Genomic DNA, 22427 nt, shown 5'->3' on the forward strand with positions numbered 1-22427 from the left:
CACTGTCCCCAATCCATCCCAGTGCTCCCAGTACCTCTCAATGTCCCAGTCCCAGGGTCCCCAGTGTCCCCAACTGTCCCCAGTTCCCTCCCAGTCCCTCCCAGTCCCTCCCAGTCCCCCCAGTATCCCCAGTCCCAGTGTCCCCAGTCCCTCCCAGTCCCTCCCAGTGCTCCCAGTACCTCCTGATGTCCCAGTCCCAGTGTCCCCAGTGTCCCCAACTGTCCCCAGTGTCCCCCAGTTCCCTCCCAGTCCCTCCCAGTCCCCCCAGTATCCCCAGTCCCAGCTGTCCCCAACTGTCCCCAACTGTCCCCAGTCCCTCCCAGTGCTCCCAGTACCTCTCGATGTCCCAGTCCCAGTGTCCCCAACTGTCCCCAACTCTCCCCAGTCCCTCCCAGTCCCTCCCAGTCCCTCCCAGTGCTCCCAGTATGCCCAGTCCCAGCTGTCCCCAACTGTCCCCAACTGTCCCCAACTGTCCCCAGTCGTTCCCAGTGCTCCCAGTACCTCTCGATGTCCCAGTCCCAGCTGTCCCCAGTGTCCCCAACTGTCCCCAACTGTCCCCAACTCTCCCCAGTTCCCTCCCAGTCCCCCCCAGTCCCTCTCAGTCCCTCCCAGTCCCTCCCAGTATCCCCAGTCCCACTGTCCCCAACTGTCCCCAGTCCCTCCCAGTTCCCTCCCAGTGCTCCCAGTACCTCCTGATGTCCCAGTCCCAGTGTCCCCAGCTGTTCCCAGTGTCCCCCAGTCCCTCCCAGTCCCTCCCAGTGCTCCCAGTATCCCCAGTCTCACTGTCCCCAACTGTCCCCAACTGTCCCCAGTCCCTCCCAGTCCCTCCCAGTTCCCCCAGTACCTCTCGATGTCCCAGTCCCAGTGTCCCCAACTGTCCCCAACTGTCCCCAGTCCCTCCCAGTCCCTCCCAGTATCCCCAGTCCCAGTGTCCCCAACTGTCCCCAGTGTCCCCATTGTGCCCCAGTCCTTCCCAGTCCCTCCCAGTGCTCCCAGTACCTCTCGATCTCCCAGTCCCAGTGTCCCCAGTGTCCCCAACTGTCCCCAGTGTCCCCCAGCTGTCCCCCAGTTCCCTCCCAGTTCCCTCCCAGTCCCTCCCAGTCCCTCCCAGTACTCCCAGTACCTCTCGATGTCCCAGTCCCAGCTGTCCCCAGTGTCCCCAACTGTCCCCAACTGTCCCCAGTTCCCCCCCAGTCCCTCCCAGTCCCTCCCAGTCCCCCCAGTATCCCCAGTCCCACTGTCCCCACTCCCTCCCAATGTCCCCAGTCCCCCCAGTACCTCTCGATGTCCCAATCCCAGCTGTCCCCAGTGTCCCTAACTGTCCCCAACTCTCCCCAGTCCCCCCCAGTCCCTCCCAGTCCCTCCCAGTCCCTCCCAGTCCCCCCAGTTCCCCTCCCCCCCGGTGTCACTGTCCCCATTGTCCCCATTGTCCCCGCCGGTCCCAGGCGGTGCCGGGGGCGGGTGACAACACCGGGCACGGGGTGTCCCCTCCCCCCCCCCTCCCCCCCTGTCCCCTCTGTCCCCTCCTGTCCCCCCCCGCCCCTCCCCCACCCCCGCCCCTCCCCCCACGCCCGAATTCCGCGCGAGCCGCCACCAAAAAGCGACAAAAAAGCGACAAAAAAGCGACAAAAAAGCGACAAAAAGGGGACAAAAAAGGGACAAAGGGACCCAGTGTGACACCCCCGGGTGGGGGAGGGGAGCGGGGGGGGATCCCTGGAATTTTTGGGGGGTCCCGAGGGGATTTTGGGGGGAAATCCCCGAATTTTGGGGCATTTTGGGGCATTTTAAAGGAATTTTTGGGCATTTTAAAGGAATTTTGGGGCATTTTAAAGGAATTTTTTGGGGGTTTCAGGAGATTTTTGATGGGAAATTCAGGAATTTTGGGGGTTCCGGGAATTTTTGGGGGTTCCGAGAATTTTTGGGGGGATCCCGAGGGGATTTTGGGGTGAAATCCCCGAATTTTGGGGCATTTTGGGGCATTTTAAAGGAATTTTGGGGCATTTTAAAGGAATTTTTTTGGGTTTTCAGGAGGTTTTTGATGGGAAATTCAGGAATTTTGGGGGTTCTGGAAATTTTGGGGGGGTTCCCGGAATTTTTTGGGGGGTCCCGAGGGGATTTTGGGGGGAAATCCCCGAATTTTGGGGCATTTTGGGGCATTTTAAAGGAATTTTGGGGAAATTCTCGGAATTTGGAGGCATTTTAAAGGAATTTTTTTGGGTTTTCAGGAGATTTTTGTTGGGAAATTCAGGAATTTTGGGGGGTTCTGGAAATTTTGGGGGTCCCCGGAATCTTTTGGGGGGTCCCGAGGGGATTTTGGGGTGAAATCCCCGAATTTTGGGACATTTTGGGGCATTTTAGAGGAATTTCGGGGCATTTTAAAGGAATTTTTTTGGATTTTCAGGAGGTTTTTGATGGGAAATTCAGGAATTTTGGGGGTTCCGGGAATTTTTTGGGGTTCCCGGAATTTTTTGGGGGGATCCCGAGGGGATTTTGGGGTGAAATCCCCGAATTTTGGGGCATTTGGGGGCATTTTAAAGGAATTTTGGGGCATTTTAAAGGATTTTTTGGGGGTTTTCAGGAGGTTTTTGATGGGAAATTCAGGAATTTTGGGGGTTCCGGGAATTTTTTGGGGTTCCCGGAATTTTTTGGGGGGTCCCGAGGGGATTTTGGGGTGAAATCCCCGAAATTTGAGGAATTTTCGGATTTTTGAGGCATTTTAAAGGAATTTTTTTGTTTTTAAGGAGTTTTTTGGGGGGTTTTAAAGGAGATTTTTGGGGGGATTTTCAGGAATTTTGGGGATTCCGGGAATTTTTGGGGTCCCCGAAATTTTTTTGGGAGGGTCCCGAGGGAGATTTTGGGTGGAAATCCCCGAATTTTGAGGAAATCCCGGAATTTTTGGGGATTTAAAGGAAATTTTTGGGATTTTTAAAGAAGATTTTTTGGGGTTTTTAAAGGAATTTTTTGGGGGGAAATTCAGGAATTTTTGGGGGGGAAATTCAGGAATTTTTGGGGTGAAATTCAGGAATTTTGGGCGGAAATTCCGGAATTTTTTTGGAAAATCCCGGAATTTTTGGGGGAAAATCCCGGAATTTTTGGGGATCCCGATGGGGGGGAGGGGTTGTCCCCAACCCGATGACGTCACCGCCCACCCCGGGGTGGGGGAGGGGTCCGGACTCACCTCCCGAAGCTCCGGGGGGTCCCAAATTCGGAGCCGAGTGTGGGGGAGGGGCGGAAGGGCCGCGATTAAATCGGGGGGGGGGGGGGGGAGGGAGGGGGAGGGGCCGGACCCGCCCCTCCCCCCCCCGTGATTTTCCCCCTCCTTTTTTTCCTTTTTTTCCTTTTTTTTTCCCACTTTTTTCCCGCCATTTTCTCCAATTTCCCCCAAATTTCGCCCTTTTTCCCCCCAATTTCCCCCAAATTTCTCCATTTCCTCCCCATTTTTCCCTATTTTCCCCCAATTTCCCCCCAAGTCCCCCAATTTCCCCCCAAATTTCCCCAATCTTTTCCCGATTTTTTCCAAATTTTCCCCAATTTTCCCCAAATTTTCCCAAATTTTTCCCCAATTTTCCCCTCATGTTTCCTCAACTTCCCCCAAATTTCCCAAATTTCCCCCCAAATTTTCCCTTTTCCCCCAAATTTTTCCCAATTTTCCCATTTTCCCCCAATTTAGCCCCAAAATTTCGATTTTTCCCCATTTTTCCCCATTTTCCCCAATTTTTTCCCAATTTTTCCCAATTTTTTCCCTTTTCCCCAAATTTTCCCCCAATTTTTCCCAATTTTTCCCGATTTTCCCCAATTTTTCCCAATTTCCCCCAATTTCCCCCCATTCTCCCTCAAATTCCCCCAATTTTCCCCCAAATTTCCCCTTTCCCCCCAATTTTTTCCCAATTTTTCCCATTTTCCCCCCAAATTTTCCCTTTTCCCCAAATTTTCCCCCAATTTTTCCCCAAATTTCCCCTTTCCCCCCAATTTTTTCCCAATTTTTCCCATTTTCCCCAATTTTCCCCAATTTTCCCCCAATTTTTCCGCAATTATTCCCCATTTTTTTCCAAATTTTCCCCAATTTCCCCCAATTTCGCCCTAAATTTTTTCCCAATTTTTTCCCAATTTTTCCCAATTTTTTCCCAATTTTCCCCCAATTTTTCCCAATTTTTCCCCAATTTTTCCCCAATTTTTCCCAATTTTTTCCCAATTTTTCCCAATTTTCCCCATTTTCCCCCAAATTCCCCCAATTTTCCCATTTTCCCCAATTTCCACCATAATTTTCCCTTTTCCCCCAACTTTTTCCATATTTTTCCCATTTTCCCGATTTTTCCCAATTTTTCCCAATTTTTCCCGATTTTTTCCCAATTTTTTCCCAAATTTTTCCCATTTTTCCCCAATTTTTCCCCAACTTCCCCCCAATTTTTCCCAATTTTTTCCCATTTTCCCCAATTTTCCCCAATATTTGCCAACTTTTCCCAAATTTTCCCATTTTTTTCCATTTCCCCCCAATTTTTCCCAATTTCCCCCAATTTTCCCCAATTTTTCCCAATTTTTCCCCAATTTTTCCCCAATTTTCCCCCAATTTTTTCCATTTTTCCCCATTTTTCCCCATTTTTCCCCCAATTTTCCCCAATTTCGCCCCAAATTTTTTCCCAATTTTTCCCAATTTTTTCCCAAATTTTTCCCAAATTTTTCCCCAATTTCCCCCCAAATTTTTTCCCAATTTTTCCCAAATTTCCCCATTTTTCCCATTTTTCCCGATTTTTCCCGATTTTCCCCCAATTTTTCCCAATTTTTCCCAATTTCCCCCAAATTTTCCCTTTTTCCCCAATTTTTCCCAAATTTTTTCCCCATTTTTTCCCATTTTTTCCCATTTTTCCCCAATTTCCCCAATTTTCCCCCACCCCATATAAGGCAGTGGGCGTGGCCCCGGCCGGAACTGGGCGTGTCCAGGTGCGCCGGCCCCGCCCCCTCAGGCCCCGCCCACACCTGGCCGATCCAAGATGGCGGCGGCGCTGGGGGCGCTGCTGGCGCTGCTCGGTGGGCGAGGGGCGATTAATTAATTAATTAACGCGCTAATTAACGCGCTAATTAACGCGCGGGGGGGCGCTGGGGGCTCATTAGGGCTGTAATTAGTGGGGGCTGGGGTAATTAATGGGGTAATTAAGGGGGTTCCGGGGTAATTAAGGGGGTTCCGGGGTAATTAAAGGGGTTTCGGGGTAATTAAGGGGGGCTGGGGTAATTAATGGGTTAATTAAGGGGGTTCCGGGGTAATTAAAGGGGTTTCGGGGTAATTAAGGGGGTAATTAAGGGGGGCTGGGGTAATTAAGGGGGTAATTAAGGGGGTTCTGGGGTAATTAAGGGGGTTCCGGGGTAATTAACGCGCTAATTAGCGGCAATTAGCGCCCGGGGGTCGCTGGGGGCTCATTAGGGCGTTAATTAGTGGGGGCTGGGGTAATTAATGGGGTAATTAAGGGGGGCTGGGGTAATTAAGGGGGTTCCGGGGTAATTGATGGGGTAATTAAGGGGGGCTGGGGCAATTTAGGGGGTTCCGGGTTAATTAATGGGGTAATTAAGGGGGTTCCGGGCAATTAATGGGGTAATTAGTGAGGTCCGGGGCAATTAATAGGGGCTGGGGTAATTAAGAGGGTTCCGGGGTCATTAATGGGGTAATTAAGGGGGTTCAGGGACGATTGATGGGGTAATTAAGGGGGTTTCGGGTTAATTAATGGGGCAATTAGTGAGGTCCGGGGCAATTAATGGGGGCTGGGGTAATTAAGGGGGTTCCGGGACAATTGATGGGGTAATTAGTGAGGTCCGGGGCAATTAATAGGGGCTGGGGTAATTAAGGGGGTTCCAGGGCAATTAATGGGGTAATTAAGGGGGTCCGGGGTAATTAATGGGGGCTGGGGTAATTAAGGGGGTTCCGGGTAATTAATGGGGTAATTAACGGGGGTCCGAGGCAATTAATGGGGTCATTAAAGGGGGTTCAGGGTAATTAATGGGGTTGTGCAGGTGACATTGGCTCCTGTCCCACCTGTCCAGGTGTCTCTGTCCCTCCTCTCACCTGTCCAGGTGTCACACCTGTCCCACCTGTCCCAGGTGTCCCTGCAGGTGTCACACCTGTCTCACCTGTCCAGGTGTCTCTGTCCCTTCTCTCACCGGCCCGGTGTCACTGACTGACTCTGTCCCCTCTCTCACCTGTCCCAGGTGTCACACCTGTCTCACCTGGAGGTGTCACACCTGTCTCACCTGTATGGGTGACACTGATTGACACCTGTCTCACCTGGAGGTGTCACACCTGTCTCACCTGTCCAGGTGTCACTGTCCCTCCTCTCACCTGTGCAGGTGTCACTGACTGTCTCTGTCCCTCCTCTCACCTGTCCCAGGTGTCCCTGACTCTCCTCTCACCTGTCCAGGTGTGCCGCTCCAGGTGCGCTCCCTGCAGGTGTCCCTGACATTTCTCACCTGCCCAGGTGTCCCTGACACATCTCACCTGTCCAGGTGTCCCTACTGACTCTGTCTCTCCTCTCACCTGTCCAGGTGTCACTGTCCCTTCTCTCACCTGTCCAGGTGTCCCTGACTCTCCCCTCTCACCTGCCCAGGTGTGCTGCTCCAGGTGCGCTCCCTGCAGGTGTCCCTCACTGACTCTCTCTCTGCTCTCACCTGCCCAGGTGTCCCTGCAGGTGTCACTGACATTTCTCACCTGTCCAGGTGTCCCTGACTCTCTCTCTCTCCTCTCACCTGCCCAGGTGTGCTGCTCCAGGTGCGCTCCCTGCAGGTGTCCCTCACTCACTCTCTCCCCTGTCACCTGTCCAGGTGTCCCTGACTCTGTCCCCTCTCTCACCTGCCCAGGTGTGCCGCTCCAGGTGCGCTCCCTGCAGGTGTCCCTGACTCTCTCTCTCTCTCTGCTCTCACCTGCCCAGGTGTGCCTCTCCAGGTGCGCTCCCTGCAGGTGTCACACCTGTCTCACCTGTCCAGGTGTCCCTGACTCTCTCTCTCCTCTCACCTGTCCCAGGTGTCACTGTCGCTTCTCTCACCTGCCCAGGTGTCCCTGACTCTCTTTCTCCCCTCTCACCTGCCCAGGTGTGCCGCTCCAGGTGCGCTCCCTGCAGGTGTCACACCTGTCTCACCTGTCCAGGTGTCCCTGACTCTCTCTCTCTCCTCTCTCACCTGCCCAGGTGTGCCTCTCCAGGTGCGCTCCCTGCAGGTGTCACTGACATTTCTCACCTGTCCAGGTGTCCCTGACTGACTCTCTCCCCTCTCACCTGCCCAGGTGTGCCGCTCCAGGTGCGCTCCCTGCAGGTGTCCCTCACTCACTCTCTCCCCTGTCACCTGCCCAGGTGTCCCTGACTCTCTCTCTGCTCTCACCTGCCCAGGTGTGCCTCTCCAGGTGCGCTCCCTGCAGGTGTCCCTGACTCTCTCTCTCCTCTCTCACCTGCCCAGGTGTGCCGCTCCAGGTGCGCTCCCTGCAGGTGTCCCTGACTCTGTCTCTCTCTCTCTCCTCTCACCTGTCCAGGTGTGCCCCTCCAGGTGCGCTCCCTGCAGGTGTCCCTCACTGACTCTCTCTCTGCTCTCACCTGTCCAGGTGTGCCCCTCCAGGTGCGCTCCCTGCAGGTGTCCCTGACTCTGTCTCTCTCTCTCCTCTCACCTGCCCAGGTGTCCCTGACTCTCTCTCTCCTCTCTCACCTGTCCAGGTGTGCCCCTCCAGGTGCGCTCCCTGCAGGTGTCCCTGACTCTGTCTCTCTCTCTCCTCTCACCTGCCCAGGTGTCCCTGACTCTCTCTCCCCTCTCACCTGCCCAGGTGTGCCCCTCCAGGTGCGCTCCCTGCAGGTGTCACACCTGTCTCACCTGTCCAGGTGTCCCTGACTCTGTCTCTCTCTCTCTGCTCCCACCTGCCCAGGTGTCCCTGCAGGTGTCACACCTGTCTCACCTGCCCAGGTGTCCCTGACTCTCTCTCGTCTCTCACCTGTCCAGGTGTGCCGCTCCAGGTGCGCTCCCTGCAGGTCTCACACCTGTCTCACCTGTCCGGGTGTCCCTCACTGACTCTCTCTCCTCTCACCTGCCCAGGTGTGCCGCTCCAGGTGCGCTCCCTGCAGGTGTCACTGACTCTGTCTCTCACCTGCCCAGGTGTCCCTCACTGACTCTCTCCCCTCTCACCTGCCCAGGTGTGCCGCTCCAGGTGCGCTCCCTGCAGGTGTCCCTGACTCTGTCTCTCTCTCTCTCTCCTCTCACCTGCCCAGGTGTCCTCCCTGACTCTCTCTCTGCTCTCACCTGCCCAGGTGTCCCTGACTCTCTCTCCCCTCTCACCTGCCCAGGTGTGCCGCTCCAGGTGCGCTCCCTGCAGGTGTCGGTGCCCGAGCCCCGCACGGTGGCGCTGCTCTTCCAGCCGGTTCTGCTGCGCTGCGACTTCCAGGTGAGCTCACCTGGCCCCGCCCCCATCGTCACCTGGAAGTACAAATCCTTCTGCCCCGACACCTGGGCCTCACCTGGCGGCGCCTGGGACTCACCTGGCGAGGCGGCGGGGGCGTGTCCCGACTCCGCCCGCACCGTGCGCATCGTGGCCACCAAGCAGGGCGAGCAGGTGACCCTGGGAGACTTCTACCTGGGCAGGGCCGTCACCATCCGTGGAGGTGAGGGCGCACCTGGCACACCTGGGCACACCTGGGTACAGCCAGGACACATATGGGTACAGCTGGGTACAGCTGGGCACACCTGGGTACAGCTGGGCACACCTGGGCACACCTGGGTACAGCTGGGCACACCTGGGTACACTGGGGTACAGCTAGGATACACCTGGGCACACCTGGGTACACCTGGGGGTACCTGAGGGCACACCTGGGTACTCCTGGGTACAGCCAGGATACACCTGGGCACATCTGGGTACACCTGGGCACACCTGGGTACAGCTAGGATACACCTGGGCACACCTGGGCACACCTGGGTACACCTGGGTACAGCTAGGATACACCTGGGCACACCTGGGCACACCTGGGTACACCTGGGTACAGCTAGGATACACCTGGGCACACCTGGGCACACCTGGGTACACCTGGGTACAGCTAGGATACACCTGGGCACACCTGGGCACACCTGGGTACACCTGGGTACAGCTAGGATACACCTGGGCACACCTGGGCACACCTGGGTACACCTGGGTACAGCTAGGATATACTTGGGCACACCTGGGCACACCTGGGCACACCTGGGGGTACCTGGGGGCTCACCTGGGTACACCTGGGGGTACCTGGGGCATACCTAGGCACAGCTGGGGGCTGGTATAACACACCTGGGCACACCTGAGCACACCTGGGCACACCTGAGGGCTCACCTGGGCACACCTGGGCACACCTGGGCACACCTGAGGGCTCACCTGGGCACACCTGGGCACACCTGGGGGCTGGTATAACACACCTGGGCACACCTGGGGCACACCTGGGGCTGGTATAACACACCTGGGCACACCTGGGGGTACCTGACGGCTCACCTGGGCACACCTGTCTCACCTGTCCCAGGTGCGGAGCTGAGCCTGGGCCCCGCGGCCTGGGGCGACAGCGGCCTCTACCTGTGCACGGTGACCTGGGCACACCTGGGCACACCTGGGCACACCTGGGGGCTGGTATAACACACCTGGGCACACCTGGGGGCTGGTATAACACACCTGGGGCACACCTGGAGGTACCTAAGGGCTCACCTGGGCACACCTGAGCACACCTGGGCACACCTGTCTCACCTGTCTCACCTGTGCAGGTGCGGAGCTGAGCCTGGGCCCCGCGGCCTGGGGCGACAGCGGCCTCTACCTGTGCACGGTGACCTGGGCACACCTGGGGCACACCTGGGCACACCTGGGGGCACACCTGGGGCTGGTATAACACACCTGGGCACACCTGGGCACACCTGGGGGCTGGTATAACACACCTGAGCACACCTGGGCACACCTGTGCAGGTGCGGAGCTGAGCCTGGGCCCGGCGGCCTGGGGCGACAGCGGCCTCTACCTGTGCACGGTGACCTCGACCAGCGACCTGCAGGGCAACAACGAGGCCGTGGCTGAACTGGTGGTGCTGGGTGAGACTGGGAGGGACTGGGTGAGACTGGGGGGGACTGGGAGGGACTGGGAATGGACTGGGAGGGACTGGGAATGGACTGGGACAAACTGGGAGGGACTGGGAGGGACTGGGAGGGACTGGGAGGGACTGGGAGGGGATTGGGAGGGACTGGGAGGGACTGGGAGGGGATTGGGAGGGACTGGGATGGGACTGGGATCAAACTGGGAGGGACTGGGAGGGGACTGGGAGGGACTGGAACAAACTGGGATAAACTGGGAGGGACTGGGATCAAACTGGGATGGACTGGGATCAAACTGGGATGGACTGGGATCAAACTGGGATGGACTGGGATCAAACTGGGATAAACTGGGAGGGACTGGGAGGGAGCTGCAGTTCTCAAAGTCACCACCAGGGGGAGCTGCGAAAACACTGGGAGTGCATTGGGGGAACTGGGAGGGACTGGGGGGAACTGGGAAGGGTTAAAGGGAGGTTTGGGGTTACTGGTTTGTACTGGGAGGGACTGGGAGGGACTGGGAAGGGTTAAAGGGAGGTTTGGGGTTACTGGTTTGTACTGGGAGGGACTGGGAGGGACTGGGAAGGGTTAAAGGGAGGTTTGGGGTTACTGGTTTGTACTGGGAGGGACTGGGTGTTACTGGTTTGTACTGGTTTATACTGGTTTGGGGTTACTGGTTTGTACTGGTTTGTACTGGTTTGCACTGGGGGTTACTGGTTTGTACTGGTCTGTACTGGGGGTTACTGGTTTATACTGGTTTATACTGGTTTGGGGGTTGGGGTTATTGGTTTATACTGGTTTGCACTGGGTGTTACTGGTTTATACTGGTTTATACTGGGTGTTACTGGTTTATACTGGTTTGGGGGTTGGGGTTACTGGTTTGTACTGGTTTATACTGGGTTGGGGTCGGGGTTACTGGTTTGTACTGGTTTGCACTGGGCCCCTCCCCCCGTGTCCCCCCAGGGTCTCTTCCCGAGGGCTCCCGGCTGCTGCCCGAGGGGACCCTGCCAGGTACGGTCACACCTGGGCACACCTGGGCACACCTGGGGGCACCTGGGCACACCTGGGCACACCTGGGCACACCTGGGCACACCTGGGGGCACCTGGGTACACCTGGGCACACCTGGGCACACCTGGGGGCACCTGGGGCACACCTGGGGACACCTGGGCGGCACCTGGGCACACCTGGGGGCAGCTGGGCACACCTGGGGGCAGCAAAAGGGCACCTGGGCACACCTGGGCACACCTGGGCACACCTGGGGGCACCTGGGGGCAGCTGGGCACACCTGGGATAGACCTGGGCACACCTGGGCACATCTGGGATAGACCTGGGCACACCTGGGCACAGCTGGGATAGACCTGGGCACACCTGGGCACAGCTGGGGGCACCTGGGCACACCTGGGGGCACACCTGGGGGCACCTGGGCACACCTGGGGCATGGCTGGGCACACCTGGGGAACACCTGGGGGCACCTGGGCACACCTGGGCACACCTGGGGGCACCTGGGCACACCTGGGGCATGGCTGGGCACACCTGGGGCACACCTGGGGAACACCTGGGCACACCTGGGGAACACTTGGGGCTGTTCCTAAAGTGGTTTTGGGGCAAATTTGGGATATTTTGGGTTAAATTTGGGACATTTTGGGGCAAATTTGGGATATTTGGGGTTAAATTTGGGACATTTTGGGGCAAATTTGGGATATTTGGGGTTAAATTTGGGACATTTTGGGATAAATTTGGGACATTTTGGGTTAAATTTGGGATATTTTGGGTTAAATTTGGGACATTTTGGGTTAAATTTGGGATTCTTTGGTGTAATTTTGGGATATTTTAGGGACTTGGGGGTAATTTATGCTAATTTATGCAAAATTCCGCCATTTTAACCCATTCCAGACTGGCTGCTGGGGCGGGGCTGGGATAATTTATGCTAATTTATGCTAATTAATGCAAAACCCCACCATTTTAACCCATTCCAGACTGGCTGCTGGTGGCGCCGGGGGCGGGGCTGGGATAATTTATGCTAATTTAGGATAATTTGGGGACATTTTAACCCTTTCCAGACAGGCAGTTTGTGCGGCCGGGGGCGGGGCTGGGGGACTTCATGCTAATTCATGCTAATCTATGCTAATGTAGGGTAATTTCAGGATATTTTTGGGGATATTTCAGGGATAATTTGTGGGACTTTTTGGGGATAAATTATGCTAATTTATGCTAATTTTGGACGTTTTTAACCCTTTCCCGACTGGCTGTCGGTGGTGAAGGGGCGGGGCTGGGATAACATTGGGATAATTTATGCTAATTTATGCTAATTTGGGGGTAAGTTTGGAGCATTTTGGGGATAAATTTGGGATCATTTTTTGGGACATTTCAGGGATATTTTGGGGACTAATTTATGCAAATTTATGCTAATTTCCAGGTGTTTTTAACCCTTTCTGGACTGGCTGTTTGCGGTGCTGGGGGCGGGGCTGGGATAACCTTGGGATAATTTATGCAAATTTATGCAAATTTGGGGATAAGTCAGGAGCATTTTGGGGATAAATTTGGGATCATTTTTTGGGACATTTTAGGGACATTTTGGGGAATTTATGCAAATTTATGCTAATTTCCAGGTGTTTTTAACCCTTTCCGGACTGGCTGTTTGCGGTGCTGGGGGCGGGGCTGGGATAACTTTGGGACATTTTATGACGTTATGCAAATTTATGCAAATTTATGCAAATTTACGCATTTTTATGCAAATTTATGCAAATGCTCCCATTCCAGACTGGCTGTTGGTGGCGCTGGGGGGCGGGGCTGGGATAATTTTGGGGCATTTTGGGGCATTTTGGGATTTTTGGGGCATTTTGGGCTGTTTAATGACCGTTTATGCTGATTTATGCAAATGTATGATAATGTATTCTAATGTATGCAAATTTCCCGTTTCAGATTGGCTGTTCGTGGTGCTGGTGGCACTGGGGGCGGGGCTTGTGGTGCTGGGGGCGGGGCTGTGCTGGTGCCAGTGCTGCCCCCACACCTGCTGCTGTTACCTGCGCTGCCCCTGCTGCCCCCGCACCTGCTGCTGCCCCGAGGCCCGTGAGTCACCTGGGCACACCTGGGCACACCTGGGCACACCTGGGGGCACCCAAAAACACACCTGGGCACACCTGGGGGCACCTGGGGGCACCCAAAAACACACCTGGGGGCACCTGGGCACACCTGGGCACACCTGGGGGCACCTGGGCACGCCCAAAACACACCTGGGCACACCTGGGCACACCTGGGCGCACCTGGGCACACCTGGGCACACCTGGGGGCACCTGGGCACATCTGGGCACACCTGGGCACACCTGGGCACTCCCAAAACACACCTGGGGGCACCCAAAAACACACCTGGGCACACCTGGGCACACCTGGGCACACCCAAAACACACCTGGGCACACCTGGGGGCACCCAAAAACACACCTGGGCACACCTGGGCACACCTGGGGGCACACCTGGGAACACCTGGGGGCACCTGGGGCACCTGGGCACACCTGGGGGCACACCTGGCCACACCTGGGGGCACCTGGCCACACCTGGGGGCACCTGGGCACACCCAAAAACACCTGGGGGCACCCGAAAACACACCTGGGCACACCTGGGAACACCTGGGCACACCTGGGCACACCTGGGCGCACCTGGGGGCACCTGGGCACACCTGGGCACGTCCAAAAACACACCTGGGCACACCTGGGGGCACCTGGGCACACCTGGGCACACCTGGGGGCACCTGGGCACACCTGGGGGCACACCTGGGCACACCTGGGCACACCTGGGGGCACCTGGGCACACCTGGGGGCACCTGGGGGCACCCAAAACCACACCTAGGCATACCTGGGGGCACCTGGGCACAACTGGGGGTGGCTCTGGACACACCTGGGGGGTTTTGGGCACACCTGGGGGCACCTCGGGGCACCTGGGCACACCTGGGGGGGTTCTGGACACACTTGGGGGGTTCTGGGCACACCTGGGGGCACCTGGGGGAGTTCTGGGCACACCTGGGGTGGCTCTGGGCACACCTGGGGTGGCTCTGGGCACACCTGGGGGCACCTGGGAAGGTTCTCGGCACACCTGGGGGGGTTCTGGGCACACCTGAGGGGGCTCTGGGCATACCTGGGGGGTTCTGGGCACACCTGGGGGGGCTCTGGACACACCTGGGGGTCTCTGGGCACACCTGGGCACACCTGGGGGGGTTCTGGGCACACCTGGGCACACCTGGAGCTGCCTCAGCCTCACCCCGTGCCCACCTGTGCCCCTCCCCCTCCCCCCCCAGTTTACCTGGCCGGCAAAGCGGCGACGTCGGGCGGAGCCTTCGGCCCCTCCCCCCACCCAGCGCTGCCCCTGCAGCTCCTCGGTGAGTGGGGGAGGGGCTGGGAGGGGGCGGGGCTCAGGTGGGCTCAGGTGAGGCTCAGGTGAGCTCAGGTGGGCACAGGTGAGGCTCAGGTGGGCTCAGGTGGGCTCAGGTGGGCTCAGGTGAGCTCAGGTGAGCCCAGGTGAGGCTCAGGTGAGCCCAGGTGAGTTCAGGTGAGGCTCAGGTGAGGCTCAGGTGGGCTCAGGTGGGCTCAGGTGGGCTCAGGTGAGCTCAGGTGGGATCAGGTGGGCTCAGGTGGGCACAGGTGAGGCTCAGGTGAGGCTCAGGTGGGCACAGGTGGGCACAGGTGAGCTCAGGTGAGCTCAGGTGGGCACAGGTGAGGCTCAGGTGAGGCTCAGGTGAGGCTCAGGTGAGGCTCAGGTGGGGCTGAGGTGAGCTCAGGTGGGCACAGGTGAGCTCAGGTGGGCTCAGGTGAGGCTCAGGTGAGCCCAGGTGAGCTCAGGTGAGCTCAGGTGAGGCTCAGGTGAGCTCAGGTGGGCTCAGGTGGGCTCAGGTGAGCCCAGGTGAGGCTCAGGTGGGATCAGGTGAGGCTCAGGTGGGCTCAGGTGAGGCTCAGGTGGGCTCAGGTGGGCTCAGGTGAGCTCAGGTGAGGCTCAGGTGGGATCAGGTGGGATCAGGTGAGGCTCAGGTGGGCTCAGGTGGGCTCAGGTGAGCTCAGGGGAGGCTCAGGTGAGGCTCAGGTGAGGCTCAGGTGGGCTCAGGTGAGGCTCAGGTGGGCACAGGTGAGGTTCAGGTGAGCCCAGGTGAGCTCGGGTGGGCTCAGGTAGGCTCAGGTGAGGCTCAGGTGAGCTCAGGTGGGGTCAGGTGAGCTCAGGTGGTCTCAGGTGAGCCCAGGTGCGCTCAGGTGAGCTTGGGTGGGCACAGGTGGGCACAGGTGAGCTCAGGTGGGCTCAGGTGAGCTCAGGTGAGCTCAGGTGAGCTCAGGTGAGGCCTCACCTGGCCCCTCCCCCCCAGGTAGCAGCCAGAGCTCGCAGGTGCCGCTGCTGAGGGACGGCGAGAGCACAGGTGAGGGGGAGGGGCGGTGATTGATTGATTGATTGATTGACAGCTGTCAATCATGGGATGGGGGGCAGGGGGGATGGGGGGAGGGGCTGTGCTGGTTTGTACTGGTTTGTACTGGTTTATACTGGTCCATACTGGTCTGTACCGGTTTGTACTGGTCCATACTGGTCCCTACCAGTCCATACTGGTCCATAGTGGTTTATACTGGTCTCTACCAGTCCATACCGGTCCCTAATGGTCTATACTGGTCCGTACTGGTCCCTATCAGTCCATACTGGTCCATACTGGTCCATACTGGTTTATACTCGTTTATACTGGTCCATACTGGTCCTTACTGGTCCATACTGGTCCATACCAGTCCATACTGGTCCATACTGGTCCGTACTGGTCCATACTGACCCATACCATTTTATACCGGTCCGTACTGGTCCATACTGGTCCATACTGGTTTATACTGGTCCGTACTGGTCCATACTGGTCCATACTGGTTTATACTGGTCCATAGTGGTCTATACTGGTCCCTACCAGTCCATACTGATCCATACTGGTCCGTACTGGTTTATACCGGTCCGTACCGGTCCGTACTGGTCCATACTGGTCCGTACTGGTCTATACTGGTCTATACTGGTCCATACTGGTCTATACCTGTTTATACTGGTCCATACTGGCCCGTACCGGTCCATACTGGTCCATACCAGTTTATACCAGTTTATACCGGTCCATACTGGTCCATACTGATCCATACTGGTCCATACTGGTCTGTACTCATCCATACTGGTCCATACTGGTTTATACTGGTCCGTACCAGTCCATACCAGTCCCTAATGGTCTGTACTGGTCCATACTGGTCCGTAGTGGTCCATACTGGTTCATACCGGTTTATACTGGTTTATACTGGTCCATGCTGGTCCATACTGGTCCATACTGGTCCATACCGGTTTATACCGGTCCATACTAGTCCATACTGGTCCATACCGGTCTATACTGGTCCATACCGGTTTATACCGGTCCGTACTGGTCCATACTGGTTTATACTGGTCCATACTGGTTTATACAGGTTTATACTGGTCTATACTGGTCCATACCGGTCCATACTGGTTTATATTGGTCCATACTGGTTTATACTGGTCCATACTGGTCCATACCGGTTTATACTGGTCCATACTGGTTTATACCGGTCCATACTGGTCCATACTGGTCCATACTGGTCCCTACTGGTCTATACTGGTCCATACTGGTCCATACTGGTCCATACTGGTCCATACTGGTCTATACTGGTCCATACTGGTCCATACTGGTCCATACTGGTCCATACTGGTCCATACCGGTCCATACTGGTCCATACCGGTCCATACTGGTCCGTACTGGTCCGTACTGGTCCATACTGGTCTATACCAGTCCATACTGGTCCATACTGGTCCATACTGGTCCATACTGGTCCATACTGGTCCGTACTGGTCCATACCGGTCCATACTGGTCCATACTGGTCCATACTGGTCCATACTGGTCCATACTGGTGCCTGACCCCCCCCCTCCCGCAGCCCCCTCGCTTCCCCCCCCAGCGTCCTGCGCTACCTGGAGGAGCAGCTGCACACCTGGGGAGGGGGCGGGGCCGGGGAGCGGCCGCCAGGTGAGGGGGGCGGGGCCTGGGGGGCCTGGGGGGATTTGGGGGAAATTTGGGGATTTTGGGGGATTTGGGGGATTTTGGGGGGGATTTTGGGGATTTTGGGGGATTTTGGGGGTCCTGAGGGGGATTTTGGGGGGAATTTGGGGGATTTTGGGGGGATTTTGGGGGGATTTGGGGGATTTTGGGGGGATTTGGGGGATTTTGGGGGGAATTTGGGGGATTTGGGGGAAAATTGGGGGATTTTGGGGGGAATTTGGGGATTTTGGGGGGATTTTAGGGGGAATTTGGGGGATTTTGGGGGGAATTTGGGGGATTTGGGGGGATTTTTGGGTGATTTTGGGGGGAAATTGGGGGGATTTTTGGGTGAATTTGGGGGATTTTGGGGGGAATTTGGGGGATTTTGTGGGATTTTGGGGGATTTGGGGGGAATTTGGGGGATTTTGGGGGTCCTGAGGGGGATTTTGGGGGTCCTGAGGGGGATTTTGGGGGAATTTGTGGGAATTTGGGGGGATTTTGGGGGTCCTGAGGGGATTTCGGGGTGAATTTGGGGGATTTTGGGGGATTTTTGGGGGATTTTGGGGGAATTTGGGGGGATTTTGGGGTGAATTTGGGGGGTCCTGGGATGGATTTTGGGGTAAATTTGTGGGATTTTGGGGGATTTTTGGGAGAGTTTGGGGGATTTTGGGGGTCCTGAGGGGAATTTTGGGGTGAATTCGGGGCATTTTGGGGAAATTTGGGGGGGTCTTGGGGGGATTTTGGGGAGATTTTGGGGATTTTTGGGGATCCTGGGAGGAATTTGGGGATTTTTGGGGGGTCCTGGGTGGAATTTTGTGGAGATTTTGGGAATTTTTCAGGGTCCTGGGTGGGAATTGGGGGTCCTGGATGGAATTTGGGGAGATTTTGGGGGATTTTGGGGGTCCTGGGTGGGAATTTGGGGAGATTTGGGGGGTCCCAGGTGGAATTTTGGGGAATTTAGGGGGATTTAGGGGGATTCTGGGAGGAATTTGGGGAATTTTGGGGGTTCTGGGCCGGAATTTGGGGGTCCCGGGGGGAATTTTGGGGGAATTTTGGAATTTTTGGGATCCTGGGTGGGAATTTGGGGAATTTTGGGGAATTTTGGGGAGGATTTTGGGGCTCCTGAGTTGAAATTTTTTTTGGGGGGGAGGGGGAGGGGTCGATCTCGCCCCTCCCCCACCCTGACCCCCCCCCCCCCTCCCCCCTTGCTCTTTAGGCCCCGCCCTCAGTGACGTCACCTCCCTGCACGAGCCCTCCTGGACCCCTCCCCCCCCTCCCCGCTCGCGCTCGGCCGAGATTTTGGGGGAGGGGCCGGTGGGGGAGGGGCGGCCCCGGGGGCGGGGGGGGGAGGGGCGGCCCTGGGGGGGATCCCTGACCCCTCCCCCCCCCTCCCGCCCCCCCCGCGGCGAACCGGGCAGGGGGGGAGGGGCGGGGGGGGCGGCGACCCCTCCCCCACCCCCCAGGAACCCCCCCGGGGCCCCCCCGGCGGCTGCGCAAGGTGGGGGAGGGGCTCCAAAGGGGGGGGAGGGGCTTCAAAGGGGGGGAGGGGCTCCAAGGGGGGGGAGGGGCTTCAAAGGGGTGGGGGAGGGGCTCCAAAGGGGGGGGAGGGGCTCCAAAGGGGGGGGGGGGGAAATTTGGGGTGGGGGAGGGGAAATTTCGGGGAGGGGAGGGGAAATTTTGGGTGGGGGAGGGGCTCCAAAGGGGGGGGAAGGGCTCCAAGGGGGGGGAGGGGAAATTTGGGGTGGGGGAGGGGCTCCAAAGGGGGGGGAGGGGCTCCAAAGGGGGGGGAGGTGAAATTTGGGGTGGGGGAGGGGAAATTTGGGGTGGGGGGAGGGGAAATTTCGGGGAGGGGAGGGGAAATTTTGGGGTGGGGGGAGGGGAAAATTGGGGGGGAAGGGGAAATTTGGAGTGGGGGAGGGGCTCCAAAGGGGGGGGAGGGGAAATTTGGGGGGTCCTGGGCAGGAATTGGGGAATTTTGGGGGTCCTGGGTGGGAATTTGGGGGAAATTTTGGAAATTTTGGGTGAATTTGGGGAATTCTGGGGGTCCTGGGTGGAAATTTGAGGGGAAGATTTGGGAATTTTCGGGGGATTTTGGAGGATTTGGGGGGTCCTGGGTGGGAATTTGGGGGAAATTTGGGAAATTTTGGGTGAATTTGGGGAATTTTGGGAATTTGGGTGGGAATTTGAAGGGAAAATTTGGGAATTTTGAGGAGGATTTTGGGAATTTGTGGAATTTTGGGGGGGATTCGGGGGAATTTTGGGTGAATTTGGGGAATTTTGGGGGTCCTGGGAGGGAATTTGAGGGGAAATTTGGGAATTTTTTGGAAATTTAGGGAATTTTGGGGGGGATTTGGGGGGTCCTGGGTGGGAATTTGGGGAATTTTGGGATTCCTGGGTGTGATTTAGGGGGAAAATTCAGAATTTTAGGGGGAATTGGGGGGGGATTTGGGGAATTTGTGGAATTTTGGGGGGTTCTGGGTGGGATTTTTGGGAATTTTCTGGGGGAATTTGGAAATTTTGGGGGGATTTGGGGTAATTGGGGTAATTTGGGGGAGAAATTTGGGGGATTTTGGGATTTTTTGGGTTATTTTGGGTCATTTTGGGGTAATTTGGAGTGGATTCGGGAACACTGGGGATGATTTTTGGGGTGAATTTTGGATATTTTGGGTGAATTTGGGGGGTTTTGGGGTATTTTGGGTTAATTTTTGTGAATTTTGGGGTGTTCTGGGGCAATATTGGGATTTTGGGGGGGATTTTTGGGATATTTTGGGGTAATTTTGGGATTTTTGGGGTAATTTGGGGGCAAATTTGGTGAATTTTTGGTTAATTTTGATCTATCTTGGGGTAATTTTGGGATTTTGGGAGGAATTTTGGGGTATTTTGGGTTTTTTTGGGGTAATTTTGGGATATTTTGGGGTAATTTAGGGATTTGGGGGGGGGTAATTTGGGGGTAATTTTGAATTTTTTGGGGTATTTTGGGGTAATTTGGGTTAATTTGGAATTTTGGGGGTAATTTTGGGGTATTTTGGGGGTTTTTGGGGGGTAATTTTGGGATATTTTGGGGTAATTCAGGGATTTTGGGGGGTAATTTTGGGGTAATTTTGAATTTTTGGGGTTTTTTTGGTCTATTTTGGGGTAATTTGGAGATTTTTGGGGATAATTTTGGGACTTTTGGGGGGGTAATTTTGGGGCAATTTTGGTGAATTTTGAGTTAATTTTGGGCTATTTTGGGTTCATTGGGATATTTTATGTTAATTTATGCTAATTTATATCAATTTATATTAATTTATGTTAATTTCCCCTGCAGAACGACGCCCTGAGCCGCGAGAGCCTCGTGGTGTGACCCCCAAAAATCCCAAAAAATTCCCAAAATTTCCAGAATTTTCCCCAAAATCCCAGAATTTCCCTCATTTCCCGCCCCTCCCCCGTTCGTTTTTGGGTCATTTTGGGGCTTTTTGGGTGCCTTAAATTCCGTTTTTTATTAAAAAAATAAAAAATTTGGGGAGGGCTCTCCCCTCCCCCACCCCGAAATTTGGGGCCAAATAAAGGAATTTTACAGAATTCCCACGCTGTGACGTCATCGAGGCGCCCGTGACGTCATCGACGCGCCCGTGACGTCATCGGGGAGGGAAGGGGGGAGGATTTGGGGGAATTTTTGGGGAATTTTTGGGGAATTTTCGGGGATTTTGGGAGAATTTCGAGGGAATTTTGGGGCATTTTGAGAGGAATTTGGAAAGATTTTGGGGGATTTTGGGGGGAATTTTCAGGGATTTTGGGGAAATTTTAGGGAATTTTCAGGGATTTTTGGGAAATTTCAGGAATTTTTATGGAAATTTTTGGAATTATTTTGGGGACTGGGGAATTTTCAGGGATTTGGGGGGGAATTTTCAGGGATTTGGGGGGAATTTTTAGGGAATTTTTTTGAATTTTTAGGGAATTATTTTGGAATTTTTAGGGAATTATTTTGGAATTTTTAGGGGATTTTTTGGGAAATGTTTTGGATTTTTGGTGACGGGGGAATTTTCAGGGATTTGGGGAAAATTTTAGGGAATTTTTTTTAATTTTTAGGGAATTGTTTTGAATTTGTAGGGAATTTTTTGGAATTATTTTGGAATTTTGGCGGGGGGGAATTTTCAGGGGATTTTTTTTGGGGAAATTTTTAGGGAATTTTCAGGGATTTTTTGGGGGAAAATTTTAGGGAATTTTCAGGGATTTTAGGGAAATTTCAGGAATTTTTAGGGAATTTTCTGGAATTTTTAGGGATTTTTTTTTTAATTATTTTGGAATTTGGGGTGGGAAATTTCCAGGGATTTTGGCAGAAATTTTTAGGGAATTTTGAGGGAAATTTTCCTGAAATTTCCCAGGATTTTGGGGGAATTTCAGAGCTTTTGTGGGTCCTGAAAGCGTGTTGAGGGAATTTTGATGGAATTTTGTGGAAATTTTCAGGAATTTTGGGGAATTTTGAAGGATTTTGGGGGAATTTCCAAAGATTTTGGGGGAAATTTTGGGGAAGTTTGTGGATTTTTGAGGAATTTGGGGGAAATTTTTAAGGAATTTTGGGGGAATTTTCAGGGATTTTGGGGAATTTTGGGGGATTTTGGGTCAATTCCGTCCCTTTTCTTTTTTTCATCATTTTCTCTCTCAATGTCACCTTCATTAAGCCCCCTCCCCTAATTAACCCCCAATTAACCCCCCTCCACTAATTAACCCCTTCCTCTAATCCAGCTCTAATTAACCCCAGTAATTAAAACCCCTCCTCTAATTAAACCCCCTCCCCAAATTAAGCCCCCTAATTAAACCCCTTCCCCTAATTGACACCTCTAATTAATCCCACTCTCCTAATTAATCCCCTCCCTTAATTAACCCCCCAATTAAGCCCCCTCCTCTAATCCAGCTCTAATTAACCCAATTAAATCCCCCCTAATTAACCCCAGTAATTAAGACCCCTCCTCTAATTAAACCCCCTCCCCAAATTAAGCCCCCTAATTAAACCCCCTCCCCTAATTGACACCTCTAATTAATCCCACTCTCCCAATTAACCCCCCTCCCCTAATTAACCCCCCTCCACTAATTAACCCCTCTAATCCAGAATTAACCCCCCAATTAACCCCCTCTAATTAACCCCAGTAATTAAAACCCCTCCTCTAATTAAACCCCCTCCCCAAATTAAGCCCCCTAATTAAACCCCCTCCCCTAATTGACAACTCTAATTAATCCCACTCTCCTAATTAATCCCCTCCCCTAATTACCCCCCCCCCAATTAACCCCGCTAATTAATGACCCAAAGTCGGGGGTGGGGGAGGGGCAGCAGCGTTTATTGAGGGTGGGGGAGGGGAAGGACCCGGGGG

At 54.9% G+C, this 22427-nt stretch overlaps 1 protein-coding gene across 1 annotated transcript; it reads left to right on the forward strand.

The window, feature by feature from the left end:
• Positions 1-4988: 4988 nt before the first annotated feature.
• On the forward strand, positions 4989-20422 carry LOC311164667 (lipolysis-stimulated lipoprotein receptor-like; the record flags this gene model as incomplete). The annotated part of the gene is given in 13 exon segments (XM_084224198.1): positions 4989-5025; positions 7505-7573; positions 8304-8618; positions 9932-10051; positions 11009-11056; positions 12969-13115; positions 14336-14377; positions 15389-15439; positions 15942-16017; positions 16979-17067; positions 18296-18519; positions 18521-18577; positions 20387-20422. Coding segments are annotated over 13 exon segments (1311 nt in total).
• Positions 20423-22427: the final 2005 nt, after the last annotated feature.

Source organism: Fringilla coelebs, assembly GCF_963513975.1.
Source record: "Fringilla coelebs genome assembly, chromosome: 34".
NCBI classification, from domain to species: domain Eukaryota; kingdom Metazoa; phylum Chordata; class Aves; order Passeriformes; family Fringillidae; genus Fringilla; species Fringilla coelebs.